The sequence below is a fragment of the Sphaeramia orbicularis genome, chromosome 21 (genome assembly GCF_902148855.1).
Source record: "Sphaeramia orbicularis chromosome 21, fSphaOr1.1, whole genome shotgun sequence".
Lineage (NCBI taxonomy): Eukaryota > Metazoa > Chordata > Actinopteri > Kurtiformes > Apogonidae > Sphaeramia > Sphaeramia orbicularis.
Window position 1 is genome coordinate 18895938 of NC_043977.1, and position 16707 is coordinate 18912644.

Here is a 16707-nt window from a genome sequence, read left to right on the forward strand (position 1 = left end):
ATGTATTAAATATGATATGGTAGGTCTTAAGTTTATTTCCATAAGCTTGTTGCTTTTATTGTGTTTAACCCATAAAGAACGTTTCTTAAGTGATTTTTCACCATTGATTGTAATATTATCCTCTTTATTTTGCGTTTTCTCTGTGTAAATCATGTATTTTCCTATATTTGATTTATTGATTATATAGATGTTCATAAAAACTCAGCAAATTCAAAGGTTATTATATCAAAACAGAGAAAACAGAAGAAAAAGTGACTTTTTCAGCAAAGATATCAATAACCGAACATAAAAACAAGTGGGTTTCATGGGTTTTATTTGTGAATAAATGTTGTAGAAAATGACAGTGTTTCCAGATTCACTACAGAGCCTCTGAACGTCCAAATGGGTCTTATCTGATGACCATGAAAAGATGATAAACTGCATTTTACACTATTTTTTTTTTTTTTACATGTATCAATAGGATTAGTGGATCAACAGGTATCCATGCTTTTGGACACTAGTGGATGTTTGGGTCTTTAAGGGTTAAATATTTCTTAGGAAGAAAACTGACTAAAGAGCAATTTACTGAAAAAAAAAAAATGAAATTGTTAGTAAGCAACCAGAACAGCTGTTTTGTTATTTTTTCTCTAAAAGTGGGTAAACAGGTACCTTGGCTCTTCCCTCTAGCAGTAAAATCAGCTCACCAAGAACCTCTAAAGCTCACCCTGTACCACTGTACAACCTCTTTACAAATTACAGCTGTACAAAATCCAACAAGTGGTGATTTTCTATTGGCTCAAGTTGCCTTGAGGTTGCCAGGCAACCAGAGGAGACTTGAGAAAATCACTGCTGCCAGGCAGTATTATTTAGAATAACAGTACAATCCCTTTGGAAGTACAGAATGTATTCTTGCTTTTTGTCTTAATACAGATTGAATAAAGGTATAAAGGTAGATATATCTATTGTATTAATTAATGTGTTAATTAATGCTTTCCTGTTTTTATTCATAATGCTAAGCTAACTAGCTGCTGGCTATTAGCTTCTATTTACCAGACAGATAATAATGTGAGACTTTTAGCTGTCTTAACTCTTAACACTCTTAACAAAACAAGAAAGAGCTGAAAAAAAAATAGTATACTGCAGGGGTGTCAAACTCATTTTAGTTCAGGGGCCACATTCAGCCTAATATGATCTAAAGTGGGCCAGACCAGTAAAATAATAACAGTGAAAAAAGTAAAATTATTTTATGATCAGGTTTACATCTACAAAGTTTCCTTAAAAATCTGAATAACAACGAACAAGTTGAATTGTCTTAAGAAAAACAAGTGCAATTTTAACAATATTCTGCCTCCGTTTATCAGTTTTTCATTTACACGTGTGCATTACAATCACAAAAACATTTAGTAACAGGCAGAATATTGGTAAAATTGCATTTACTTTTCTTAAGACATTTCCGTTTGTTCATATTTGTTCAGATAATTCGCATTTTTTGTAAAAGTACAGTTTGTTTCTTTGGTGTAAAAAAGTAAAATTACATGAAAATGTTTACATTACCAAAGAGAAAATTTGGGGTTGTCATTATTTATAGGTTATTTTCATAATATATTACTGGTCTGACCCACTTAAAATCTAATTGGACTGTATGTGGAACCTGAATTAAAATGATTTGGACACCATTGATTGTTAATATCTTCAGTGTAATTTTTGCATTTCACACATTCATCCCAAGGGCCGGATCGGACCCTTTGGCGGGCTGGATTTGGCCCTTGGGCTGCATGTTTGACACCTGTGGTACACTGGTTTTAGAATCATTACCGTCAAGTACAAAGCAACAAGTGTCTTTGAGTTTCTATTGAATGTATCTTGTTTATCGTGTTTAGTTCTGCTCCTGACAGTACTTTTATTAAAATAAACAATGTGACTTTTCATTCTCTTTTCAATACCAGGTTAAAAAAAGGTTCTAAGGAGCAGCCATATAGCCTTGATATAAACTGGCATCTCAGCATTTTCTATTTCGCTCCATATCCCCTTGATCAAACAACAGCACATCTCAAGAATGAAGACATTTCACAACTTCCTGACACTCTTAATTTCTTCCTCTTTGATCTCACTTCTCAGCCTTTCTCATCACAGTCCTCCCCTTGCCTTGCTCTTTCTCTCCCCCCTCACCTTAAGGTTCATCTGCCCTTCAACAAACTACGGTCTCAGATTTAAAACCCATTGGGCAAATCAAGTAATAAGATGCATCATCTCTTCATTAAAGTTTCATCAGAATCAGACAGCACTGATGTGGTAATCACCTTCATGATTAAAATGTTTGATCTTCCATTGTTGTATCTCCCCAAGGTCTGGAAGTGTAATTTTCAAGAATGCACCACAATACATCATCTTCCAAAACTTTGCCACAAAGTAGTCTGGTTCAGACATACGTATGAGAAATCACTTGTGATAAACTTTTAACTTTTGCCAGTATTGATTGATGAGCCTTTTCCATAAACATTAAAATAAAACAAAAAAAAACCTTTACACAGATTTTGAGGTTGTTTCGCAGAATTCTGAATGTTGCCGTGGTCTTGGAGACACTGCTCTGACCTTCCTCCACAAACTAAAATCAAAGCTTATTCTCCAAATATTTTCAACTAACTAAACTTTATTAAGCAACCTTTGCCACAAACCAGCTTGGTTTACATAAAACCAAAATTTTGATTTGTGATACACTTTTGGCTTTTGACAGTATGACTTGACTGACTAATCTTTTCCATAAATTACCATGCTTATAAACATTAAAATCACAAAAACAACTGAATTCACTAGAGAACCTGCTAATATTACATTATTCCTCACAAGTAAACCAGAATATTTTTTTGTCTTAGTGTTGCCTCAGTGACACTTCTGTGACCTAGCTTAACAAACTGAAATAAAACACTGTATCACGGGGATAGAGTCTGAGTGAACTTTAGACACGGTTCTTTGTAAAATCTCTGTTTATTCGGTTCAAATTCTTCTTGTATTTCCTTTGCCCCTGAGTTCTCACCTGAAGAAGGAGTAGCTCGGTCCAATGTTGTAGAGTGCAGGGCTAAGTTCCAACTCGGGGAAATGCTGCATGTCATTCTTGATCGAACCCAGTCCCATAGCGAACAGCACAAACAGAACAGGAAGCAGGAGCTGGGAGATGAGGCCTTTCCAGTCTCTGCGGCTGTGGTGGAACCTCTTGATCAGAATGGCCATTATTTGCTGCCAAACCAAAGCCGCACCTTCTACCATGGACAAACCAGTCAGATCTAGAATGAAAAAATTAATAATAACACTGGGTTACAAAAAAATGTTTTTTGCAAGTTGTTTAGGTTTTTTTCAACTGAATTAGGACCATTTTGCCGCTAAATCCAAAAATGACATCTGTTTTTTTCAATCAGGTCAGGTTTTTTTGCTAATTTGATTTTGAAAAATGTGATCTTCTCACAAATTTGATAAAATTTTTGTGACTTTATCAATTGATTTTTGATATAGTTCTCACTCAAAATAGGTTTTAAGAGAAAAAAAAAATCATTTCACCATTGTACCTAACAGGTACAATGTATTCATCGCAGATATAGCAGAATACGTCAGGCTTATTTTTGCACGATCTTCTAGTCGAAGCCATTTCATTCACCTGTAATACTAATGTTACACGATGTGATACAGTGAAAAAAAAAAAAGGTAGAAAAGGGATAATCGAAAGGAACATGGAGGAACAAATGGCGGTGACTCACTGTATTTGTCACTGTCACCGCCGATGCTTCCAGTGGCGTCTGTGGGGAAACTGTCAATGGATCCGGAGTCAGAAACAGTCTCTGATATAGTCAGGGGGCCATCATCAGCCCAAGACTCTGTGCTGCCATGTGTCATGTGAAGAAACACCTACAGAGATAACACAAAAATAAACATCTCAGCGTGTCGGAAAGCCCATCTGTGCCATGTGACAACACCTCCATGGTAAGATGGTGAAGTTTTTTGGCAACTTAAAGCAACTATATGTGGTATTTCTACTGTAGAATATTAAAAAGTGACCTAATTGAGAGCTATGAAGTTATGTCAAAGATGCCACTGAATTGGATTGTAGAGATGTGCATTGATTTATGTGACCACTAGAGGGAGTAGTGAGGAAAACCAACACCACAGGGCCTTTGACTAAAGCACAGGTGTCAAACATGCGGCCAGGGGGCCAAAACTGGCCCGCCAAAGGGTCCAATGAGGCCCCTGGGATGAATTTGTGAAATGCAAATATTATAATGAAGATATTAAAAATCAAGGATGTGAAAATCATTTTAGGTCAATTCAGTCTGAAGTGGGTCAAACCAGTAAAATACAATCATTTACACTTTACATTTTGCTTATTTTTTTTTTTTTTTCCTTTTTAATGTTTAATAAAGAATATTTACATGTATTAAAACAATCAAATTACATATAAATATATGTATATAAATAGTTTTCAATGAGACTAAGTTGTACAATCCACTGATGAAAAGTGTATTTTGACAGTTTATCAGTGCTTATACATGTTATACATTCACAAAAAATACATTTATCCAACATTTTTGTTGTGAAACCTCCTGTAATTACACAAGATATTTGTCAATTAACAAACAAGTCTTCTTAAACTTACAGAACAAATACTTCTTTCATGGTTAATTGTCAGTAATTTTATCTTGTTTTATTATTTTTTAAACTTTAAATTAACAGTTTAATATCATAAATAGAAAAGAAATATTTGTGAAATTATGATACATTTGCAAATGTATTCTAAGTGTATTTTTCTGTGAAAAAAGAAAAAAATTCTTTTAAAAAATTAAAAAAAAATTTTGTTATTCACAGTTAGAGTTTTTTCGTGTTATTTTACATTTGACGTGTAAAATCACAGTCTGTTTTTGTCATTTCATTGATATTTTCGTATATCTTGAAAATACAGGAAAAATCTGTAAAATAAACAGTGAAAATTCTGTTAAATTACAGATTTTTTTTTTACAGTGTGTTAATGTGTGTTTCAGTGTACACATTTGTCTGAACGTACCTCCTCTAGGGTCGTGTCAGAGATGCCATAGCATCCCAGCTGGAGGGCGTCCAGGTTGGCGTCCAGCGCAGTAAGGAGAGAGCGGTATGAGGAGGAGTTGGATGAGCTGAACGGGGGCAGTAAGTAAACCAGGTCACTTCCCTGGGCTTCCTTCAGTGTTGCTTCAGGTACATGGGCTTGGATGAAGGACTTCAGCTCAACATCATCTATCTGCTCAGATTCTAAGTTCTGCGTCTGAGAGAAAACAAAAACACATATTGGCACGACTTAGTTTTCAGATGCCACACAAATATATTTTACAACTGCAAATGATCTCCCAGTGGCTTTTAATAACTAGAAAAGCACTCGGAAAGCGCAGACCTCCGCCAAGGCAGATCAGTGCAACCCCCCCCACTGAGATTAAGAACCTTTTCAAAGTCAAAAAGTCTAAGTCAGCTTTATTGTCAGTTTTTGCCATATGTGCATCGCATACAGAAAACTGAAATTATAAAACTCTAAGACCCCACAGTGTAAAGTGAACAAAGAAAAAAAGAAAAAAATCCCAAAAATATATTTTTTTGAAAAGTAGAAAAGCACTTGGAGAGCGCAACAACCCCCACCCCCCTGATCACAACCAAAATTTTATCATTTGTTCTTTGTGCCAGCATCAACATTTTCTGACAAATTCATCTCAATCCATCCATAACTTTTTGAGTTATCTTAATGACAGACAGATAGACAAACCCTGATGAAAACATGAAGAAACAAGAAAAGCACTCGGAGAGCCACCAAGACAGATCGCGCTCCCCCCAACCCCCCATCACCACTAAAATTTAATCATTTGTTCCTTTTGCCAGTATCAACATTTCCTGACATTTTCATCCAAATCTGTCCATAGCTTTTTGAGTTATCTTGCACATGGACAGACAGACAGACAAACCAACACCGACAAAAACATAACCTCCTTGGCGGAGGTAAAAAAAAAAAATTAAATAAATAAATAAATAATAATAATAATACTTTATATTTATATAGCAATTTTCATTGAACGCAAAGACACTTTACATACAGCAGATAAAAACAGAAACCAAACACATTAAAAACAGATGCAAAGCAGGTGCAAAAGGCAGGCATACGAATATAAAACAATTAAACATTAAAATTAAACATTAAAAGCAATCTTAAATAAATGAATTTTTAAAAGGGATTTAAAGGCGTTTAGGCTGGAGATGTGTAGGATAGAAGGTGGGAGGGAGTTCCAGAGGGTTGGAGCAGCAATGGAAAAAGCTCTGTCACCCCAAATAAAATTAAAATTCAATCATATTATTTTATTCATTTTCATTATTTTATTCATACTAGCAGCATTGTACCCATGGTGCCTTGTACGATAGCGCCCTTCCGCGGTGCAGCAGCGGCATTGCACCCAAACACCCACCCGTGTCCTGTGCTGCAACATCGATGGGACGGACACGGGGCGGGGCCGAAATGTGCATTATATAGGTAGGATAGGATTCACTGTTATTATTATAATCTTTATTTAACCAGGAAAAAAAAGCTCATTGGCCAAGACAGCAGCAGAAGTTCCACAAAGCGGAAATCACAGCCAAGCATCCACACTAATATACAAAAACACAATGAAAGTCAGTACTAAAAACAGACTTAAAACTGATAAGAACATACATATAAAATATCACCATTACTTTAAAACACAGGTGCCAAACATGTGGCCCGGGGGCCAAATCCGGCCCGCCAAAGGGTCCAGTCCGGCCCTTGGGATGAATTTGTGACATGGAAAAATTACACTGATATGAACAATCCTTTTAGTTCAGGTTCCACATTCAGACCAATTCAATCTCAAGTGGGCAGGACCAGTAAAATACTATCATTATAACATATAAATAATGACAACTCCAAATGTTTCTCTTTATAAACGTAAATATTTTCATCTCTTCACACTAAAACAAAGTATAATTTTGCAAAAAATGTGAATAACCTGAAATGTCTTAAGAGAAGCAAGTACAATTTTAACAATAGTCTGTCTGTTATTAAATGTTTTGTGTATTTGTAGAGGCACTGTGATCTGTAAGTTATAATGTACATGTGTAAATGATAAACTGAAGCAGGATATTGTTAAAATTAACACTTATTTTTTCAGTTTGTTCATGATATTCACATCTTTTGAAAGGATATTTTGTAGATGTAAACCTGTTCACAATGTAAATTAACTTTTTTTGCTCTAAAACATAGAGAAAAGTTTGGAGTTGACATTATTTATATATTATTATGTTATTATTTTACTGGTCCGGCCCATTTTAGATCAAATTTAGCTGAATCTGGCCCCTGAACTAAAATGAGTTTGACACCCCTACTTTAAAAGGTACTAAAAGTATAACAACAATGTTCCTTAAAAGCATCTCAAAGCCGAACCCAATTCAATTAATTAGAAAAACATCTACACCCACATTTGTCCTTTTTCCACTGATTTAAAATGACTTTAATGTATTAAAAGAGAGCAGTTCCTTCAGTTGAATGTCCTTCTGGAGGTTGTTCCAGGCAGAAGGAGCTGAATATTTAAACGCTTTCTATCCCAGTTCTGTTCTGACTTTTGGAACCCGTAAAGATAACAGATCCTGGGACCGGAGACTGTAATTATTCAAGTCATTCCAACAAATGTAGACCACCAAATAAGATGGAAGCAGACCTAGGATACATTTATAAATAATAGAATACAAGTGTTTCAGTAATATGTGGCTGTAATATGTGTTCTAGAATCCTCTGGGACTTGACAAAACTAAAGCCCTATTCATACAAGGCTGGTATAACCTGGGGACCCCTGGTGATTTGGAAATTAATCCCCCATGTCTGAGATTTATGTGGTACATTCACTTGGGATAAGCCAAGTGTGGATTTTACTCAAATTTCCTGACATTATTCCCTGGTTCTGATGTCAAGGGCAGGCTCAACAATTACAGATAACTGTTGGAAGACAGAAAACTATTTCTCCTGCTACTGTCATGCATGTCATCCATCTCATTCATCGAATCATCTTTTGAGAATTTTCTGAGGGATTTAGGTTTTATCCTTCACTGAATGAATTTTCATGTTGTATCGTGACCTTTTTTTTTTACCCAAAACACTTTTAAAACTTTCTTTTGCAGACAAGTACATTTTCCATAGTCCTTGACCTGGAAACAGGATGAATGAATGTATAGTGGAAACAAAGATTGCTGCAAATCCCACCAAATTGCAGAGCTGTTGATTGTCAACAGAATACTCTTATCACCGGACCTTTGCATTTGCTGATATAAGGTTGGGAATTTGTGGAGGAAATTTTATAAAAGTACAACAAGTGGTTCCAGGCACAACAAACCCCGCCCCTCGCACGAATTGTAGCTTATTTTGGCAACGATCCAACTGATGTCATCATGTCTATGCGTGTGGTGATGTCAGCATATCAGTTGCCTCTATATATGTGTCAAGTTTGAAGTAATTTGAAACAAAATTGATGCTTTTTAAACACATTTGAAATTTTGGCCATTATAAATAAATGAGAGGAAAAAAAAAGATTAAAAGAATTCATTAAAAAAATTGAAACTTGGACCTACTTTTGCCAAAATATAAGGACATCTATTCTGGGTCACTTGCAATCTATAAACCAAATTTGGTATGAATTCAACCAATAGTTTTGCTGCTACAAACATGTGAAATTTCAGCCATTGTAAGTAAATGGGGAAAAAAAAAAGATTTTAAAAATTTCTAAAAAAAATTTAAACTTGGATCTACTTTTGCCAAAATGTAACAACATCTGTTTTGGGTCACTGGAAATCTCTAAACCCAATTTGGTATGAATTCAACCAATAGTTTTGCTTCTACAGACATTTGAAATTTTGCCCATGATAAGTAAATAGGGGAAAAAAGATTTTAAAAATTCATAAAAATTTGAACTTTGACCTACTGTTCCCAAAATGTAATCAGATCTATTCTAGGTAACTGGCAGTCTATAAACCCAATTTTGTACGAATTCAACCAATAGTTTGACTGCTACAGACATGTGAAATTTCAGCCATTATAAGTAAATGGGAAAAAAAAAAAGATTTAAAAAATTCCTAAAAAATTGAAACTTGGACTTACTTTTGCCAAAATGTAATGACATCTATTCTGGGTCACTGGCAATCTATAAACCCAACTTGGTATGAATTCACCCAATAGTTTTACTGCTAGAGTGTTAACAAACAAAGAAACAAACAAACCAAACCAAAAATAATACCCCTTGCCTCGCCTTTGGGGGGCGGGGTAGTAAAATTACAGACATGGCCAATTCACACGGGATTAAGATCACAGAGTACTTCTGTAAGTATTACAAATTACTACAGGTAGTACTTGGCCTTTGCACATATTGAATAAAGCCTTATTTTCACGGCGTAGTCGAACCTGTGGACCTCTGGTACCTGGTGCATTCACATGGATAAACCCAGGCTATTGTCCACATGAATTTACTGAAATTATTCCTTAGTACTGATGTCAAGGGCAGGTTCACCACTTAGAGACAACTACTGCAAGGCAAAAAAATGTCCATACTGTAGCTCTAACGCATGCTATTTATCTGTCTTTTCAGATGCCGCTTTTTGTGAAAGCTTTAAATTTGCACTTTCCATGAACATCCTTGCTATACTGCGACATCAGCCTCCTGGATTTACTCTTAAAACCCTTTTAAAACTTTCATTTATCATCACTGACACAGCCTCCACAGTCCTTCACCAGGAAATAGATTACAAAAATACATGGAGAAAACTGAAAAGGCTGCATATACCACAAAATTACAAAAATGGGACTCATATTATCACAGGACCTGTAAATAGACCTTTTGCTTTTCTACATTTGTACATTAATTGAGAAGAACAATTCTGATACTTATTCTCTCTGCACAAATGATCATACATTGCTTTCTGTTCCATTCACCTGTACAGAAATGAATCAAAGGGCTTTTGTTTACTCTGCACCTCATGCATGGAATCAGCAACAGAAAAACTAGAAACTGAGTTAATTTCTTTGAGCGCTTTTAAGTCAAACTGAGAGCTCTTGAGGCCGACTCCATAACTTGTTTTGCTTAATCTACTTGTAAATGTTATTTTACTTACTGTTTATTGTTGAATGTGTGTCCGTTATATGTGTTTTAACTGTGTAATCTTGTAACTGTGTGTGGTATTTGCTGCTGACTATGTTGGCCAGGACTCCCTTGTACTGGACTCAGGGACTGCTCCAGCCACTGGGCATTTTATTGCATATTGCACATATTCAATATGTCACTTTAAATCAGTATTTTTTATTGACAATACCTCATCTGTTTAACTTCACTGTTTCACCTTTATTATCTATTTATTGTCTCCTCAACCCCCTGCTGTTTATAGTTATATTCTATGTTTATAGTTATATTGTTTAGTGTTTATAGGTTATATTCTTTTTTTTTTTTTTTTTTTTTTTTTTTACCTCCGCTGTATGTTTTCATCGGAGTTTGTTCATCTGTCTGTCTGTTTGTAAGATAAGTCAAAAATTTATGGATGGATTTGGATGAAATTTTCAGGAAATGTTGATATTGACACAAGGAACAAATGATAAAATTTTGGTAGTGATCGGGGGCGGGGGGGCGGGAGGGTGAGGGGGCACTGATCTACCTTGGCGGAGGTCTGCGCTCTCTGAGTGCTTTTCTGGTTTTATATATATATATCATCACTGTAGGGTCGAAACCTCATAAGTCCATTTTGGGTCTTTCTTTTTTATATACAGGGTGGGGAAGCAAAATTTACAATATTTTGAGGCAGGGATTGAAAGACAGTGTATGACCAATTAGTTTATTGAAAGTCATGAGAATTTATTTACCGCAAGAAAATTGACATAATAGAAAATGTTTTTATTCTATGTGTCCTCCTTCTTTCTCAATAACTGCCTTCACACGCTTCCTGAAACTTGCGCAAGTGTTCCTCTCCCATTCTTCTTTAATAGTATCTTCCAGACTTTCTCCTAATAGTTTTGCTCATAGTCATTCTCTTCTTTCCATTATAAACAGTCTTTATGGACACTCCAACTATTTTTGAAATCTCCTTTGGTGTGACGAGTGCATTCAGCAAATCACACACTCTTTGACGTTTGCTTTCCTGATTACTCATATGGGCAAAAGTTTCTGAAAAGGTATGGATAATAGTGCTAGGTATGATTATGACATCAATATATGTTTGGCTTCAAAACAATTGATGTAGTGCCTGCTGAGAAAAAACAACTAAATGTTCATTGTAAATTTTACTTCCCCACCCTGTATATATATTGTCACTGTAGGGTGATGGGGGGGGGGGGGGACTGATCTGCCTTAGCGGAGGTCTTTTCTATTTTTTTTTTTGGCTTTTTTTTCTTTTTTTCTGTGTTCATTTTGCACTGTGGGGTCTTAGAGTCTTATAATTTCAGTTTTCTGTATGCGATGCACATATGGCAAAAACTGACAATAAAGCTGACTTAGACTTTTTGACTTTGACTTTGAAAAGGTTCTTAATTTCAGTGGGATATTTCCTGGTTAAATAAATAAAATAAACTACAAAAGCACTTGGAGAGTGCAGACCTCCACCAAGGCAGATCAGCCGCCCCCCCCCCCCGCCACCGATCACCACTGAACTGTAATCATTTGTTCCTTACGCCAGTATCGACATTTCCTGAAAATTTCATCAAAATCCATCCATAACTTTTTGAGTTATCTTGCTAACAGACAAACAAACCCTGATGAAAACATAACCTCCTTGGCAGAGGTAATGAAAAAGGACCTCTGCATTTGCTGAAATAGGATCGGTAACTTTCGGTGAAATCGTACATCACATATTACAGATGTGGCTGATTCTCAGATGATTAAACTCATAGCCCACCTCTGTGATCATTACAAATAACTATTACAAATTACAAAGCTTCATAGGTAATACCAGCCCTATATAGCACATTTCTTTACATTGCCTTAGGATTTCTGCCTCAAGGTTGCGCTAATGATTGAGCAATAACACAAAAACAACCTTCGATCCAGCCAAGCATCAACTTTGCATCAATACCAACAAACTCCAAAGTGAGATCCTGTGATGTTTTCTCTGAGATGTATATAACTGTAACCTGCAGGCTGGGAAATCTGTGACCTATTTCTTTTCTTTTTTGCACTATATGTGATTCTTACTACCCCAAAAAACCCCCAACAACTTTCAATTGCTATATTAGGAACACAAAATAGTTTGGAAAAATGTATGAGCCAGTTTGCAGCAGTCAGCAGAGCTTCACTCGAGTAGGGATTTAGTCCGTTTGCCAGTTTTTCAATCTATCTGATACACATCACACTATTGCAATATGTATTGTGTGTAATGCCAGTGCCCATTGTGGTGGAGATAACACCCAGGATTTATTTACACATGAACAGTCCTGCTCATCCATAACAATGTAGTATGAAATGTTGCAATTTGTGCTGGCATTGTGCAAGATGTGTCAGTGTGTATAGGACGTTTAGGTGAAATGCATCAATGATATGCTGTCAGTTGCTGGGTTTAAGTTGCGGTAAGAAGTACAACTTTTAAGCTCTTTGACTTGTAGGATAATTACAGTACAGTTTAATATCATTCCATTACTGTTGCATATGTTACTGAGCCTGTTTACATACACACTAATACTCAGATTATTATGCGATTATTAATGTAAACAACATAATCTGATGTGTCTTATCAGAGAAATTGGATTAAGACACCTGGATTTCCCCCCAGTTCTCTAACGTCTTTGTGAATGTATACTTGTTAATCTGATTTATTAATTAATCTGTTTTTGGTTCAGTTTGTTTGTTTGTTGGTTTGTTTGTTAACACTCTAGCAGCAAAACTACTGGTTGAATTCATGCCAAATTTGGTTTATAGCTTGCCAGTGACCCAGAATAGATGTCATTACATTTTGGGAAAAGTAGGTCAAAGTTAAATTTTTTTAATGAATTTTTAAAATCTTTTTTTTTCCCTCCATTTACTTACAATGGGTAAAATTTCACATATCAGTAGCAGCAAAACTACTGGTTGAATTAATACCAAACTGGGTTTATAGATTGCCAGTGACCCAGAATAGATGTCATTACATTTTGGGAAACATAGGTCAAAGTTTAAATTTTTGATGAATTTCTTAAATCTTTTTTTTTTCCCATTTACTTATAATAGGTGAAATTTCATATGTCTGTAGCAGAAAAACTACTGGATGAATTCATACCAAATTTGTGATATACATTGTCAGTGACCCAGAATAGATCTGATTACATTTTGGTAAAAGCAGCTCAAAGTAAAAATTTTGTATGAATTTTTAAAATGTTGTTTTTTTTCCCATTTACTTGTAATAGGCACAATTTCACATGTCTGTAGCAGCAAAACTATTGGTTGAATTCACACTAAATTTGGTTTATAGATTGCCAGTGACCTGGAAAATATGTGGTTACATTTTGGGAAAAGTAAGTTAAAGTTGACATTTTTTATGAATTTTTAAAATATTTTTCTTCTCCCATTTACTTATAATGGGCGAAATTTCACATATCTATAAAAACAGCAATTTTGTTTCAATTTACCTCAAACTTGGCAGATATATAGAGGCCACTCATATGCTGACATCACCACATGCATAGACATGATGACATCAGCTGGATTGGCGCCAAAATAAGATACAATAAATGCGAGGGGCGGGGTTTGTGGAAGTAAAAAGTTTGACTAAAATACCCACATACGACAAAAATCTAATAACGGAGTGAAATGTCTAAACCAAGGTTTTTTGATTATCACATTTCTGAAGTGCAAGTATATGCATCAGATCGGGTTATTACAATTATCTAATTATCAGATTTTTTTCATGGTCATGTAAACAGGCTCAATGTCTATATTCACTCATGTTAAGTTACTTTATTGCGTTATTTTCATTTTTCTTCAGTTTCTCTTGAAGAACAAATGATGTAGGTCTGTGTGTTTATGAGGACGAATACCTTCTTGGTGATGGTAAGTTTATAACCTTGGCCCAGCTTGTCTTTCAGATAGAATGGGGATCCGCAGCATTTCAATCCTCCTTTTTCCAGGAAGGCGATGCGGTCACTCAGGACTTCAGCCTCATCCAGGTGGTGGGTGGACATGATGATGGTGCGATCTGAGAGGACACACATGAATACGGAGAGGAGGCTGCATGAATCTCAATGAACTGTGCACATGTTTAACAGCCAGGATAGTCTGTAATGCTTTGTGGGAGGTTGAGAGCTTTGAGAAAGGCGGCAGAACAACAAAGAAGCAATATTTACCCACACCAGCGGTGCTAGGCATATACAGATAATCAAAGAGACAGGTGCAAAAAAAAAAAAAGAAAAAAAAAAAAAAAAGGAAAAAACAGCTAGCTTTCAACAGGCAGAGATGCAGAAAGAGCATTTTGAAACAGTTTCCCCCTGCACCTAACTCTCACTAACATCTGAGACGCCACCAATTACACAGTATATTTTCCACCGCCACAATTATATAACATTTAGCACCTCCCCTGCTATTACAGTTGCTGTGGTTACCCTGTGAGGCCCACAAAAACTGCATTTCTTTTTAATAATTACATGCCCATTTCTTGCTTCTCCTTTTGTTTCTCTAATGTCGTGCGGTTTCGTATCGCTTCATATGTATCTTTGAGCTCCGCGCTTTTTCTTTTTCTGCTGTTCTTCTTATAATTATCAACCATTCTAAGCGGAAACAGTAATAGTAGTTGTGGTAGTACCATTAAAACAATTCCTAGCTGTAGTTTGAGGTTCAGAATGTCTTTGAGACTCACGTTTTTTATGCTGGATAACAATGTCCCAGATGTTGCGCCTGGAGCAGGGATCGACTCCTGTGGTGGGTTCATCGAGAACCACCAAGCGAGAGCCCCCTATGAAGGCGATGGAGATTGACAGCTTGCGCTTCATACCGCCCGACAGGGTGCCCACCCGCTTGTGCCTGTGAGCATACATGCCTGTCTCCTCCAGGATCCTGTAGGGGAATCAATGGAAAGCATTTGCCACGGCTCTCATGTTAACAAACCTTTTCTACGTATACAACCCAGTTTCTGAGTACGAGTTTCATCAATCCTATCTCTTAACCAGAGGGGAATTCTGAGCTGCAGGAACCAGAGGAGAGTTAAACTTTCCTTGCCTTGAGGTTCAGGCTTATTACTTTTGCTCTTGTCATGCAATATCCCTCTGGAAATGATATCTCATGATGCAACTGGATGTTCAACCCATTTTTTTTTAATGGTGCCCCAGAATACGATCTGATGTTACCGTGCATACATAAATTTAGGTTTATTAGAAAGGATGGAAAGGAAGAAAAAGACTATAAAATGTATTTAAACCCTTAAAAGAGTGATATTTAGCTTTTTTTTAAAATGGAATTATGCATTTTAAAACATTTCCTTGTGATCTACATGAACTGTAAATGCTCTGCTTGGGTCTGAATTCTTCATTAATTCAACTCCACAGGTCCATCTTCAACCCTATTTCTGAGTAATGACACCAGAAAGGTCATTTTGAGCGCTGGCCCTTTAAATGCAAATGAATCACTTCAGGCCCCGCCCCCTCCAGGTTGTTGATGTGCTTTCTGTCCCATTCAGCCACTTGTGTTCATTAATGCAACCAACAACTGAACATTTTAAGTAATCGGCTCGAAGTTTGGACATATTTTCAGTTTTTACTACAACTGCTGCTGCGGATAAACAATTATGTCGTACTCAGAGAAATTTTCATCGCAAGTCTTGACTTTATATGTGCAAATGTCATGACATAACTAAATATAAAACGTAACAAGTTAAGCAGGAATTAAAAAGGTTGTAGAAATCCACTCAATTTTTGCTGGAATGAATATAAAGATAGCTTTGCAGCACCTGGAGGGTTCAAATTCAAACTTTTTGAACTATTAGGGTCTAAATACACAAATCCCTTAAACCCTTAAACGAGTGATATTTTGCTTTTTTAAATGGAATTATGCATTTTAAAACATTTCCCTGTGGTCTTCACAAACTGTGAATACTATGCTTGGGTCTGAATTCTTCATTAATTCAACTCCACAGGTCCATCTTCAACCCTATTTCTGAGTAATGACACCAGAAAGGTCGTTTTGAGCGCTGGCCCTTTAAATGCAAATGAGCCACTTCAGGCCCCGCCCCCTCCAGGTTGTTGACCTAGCTTTCTGTCCCATTCAGCCACTTGTGTTCATTAATACAACCAACAACTGAACATTTTAGGTAATCGACTTGAAGTTTGGACATATTTTCAGTTTTTACTACAACTGCTGCTGATGATAAACAATTATGTCGTACTCGGAGAAGTTTTCGTCGCAAGTCTTGACCTTAAATATGCAAATGTTGTGACGTAACTAGTTATAAAACGTAAGAAATTAAGCAGGAATCAAAACAGGTTGTAGAAATCCACTCGATTTTTGCAGCACCTGGAGGGTTCAAATTCAAACTTTATGAACTATTAGGGTCCCCAAATGTGGGGAAGGGGGGGTGAACATGACAAATTCATGGGGCCCAGCATTTGTTGGGGGCCCATAGTGCAGTGGAGGGGGTCCAGCGGATACAGGCTAGAAGTTTTGAAAATATCGTGTAAGATCCGCTGTATAAGAGAGGGGTAGAAGTTGGGTGTCGGATGTTGAAAGTATGTTAAAT

General features: G+C 36.3%; 1 protein-coding gene across 1 annotated transcript in view; it reads right to left on the reverse strand.

Annotated features, from left to right (window-relative positions):
* abca12 (ATP-binding cassette, sub-family A (ABC1), member 12) overlaps positions 1–16707 on the reverse strand; it is a 191088-nt gene that overhangs the window by 54062 nt on the left and 120319 nt on the right. The window contains exons 49-53 of the mRNA XM_030125194.1: positions 14836–15032; positions 14021–14178; positions 5027–5260; positions 3729–3876; positions 3014–3260 (exon numbers count right to left, since the gene is read on the reverse strand). Of these exons, the coding sequence (XP_029981054.1) occupies positions 3014–3260; positions 3729–3876; positions 5027–5260; positions 14021–14178; positions 14836–15032 (984 nt within the window). The remainder of the gene's footprint in view (positions 1–3013; positions 3261–3728; positions 3877–5026; positions 5261–14020; positions 14179–14835; positions 15033–16707) is intronic.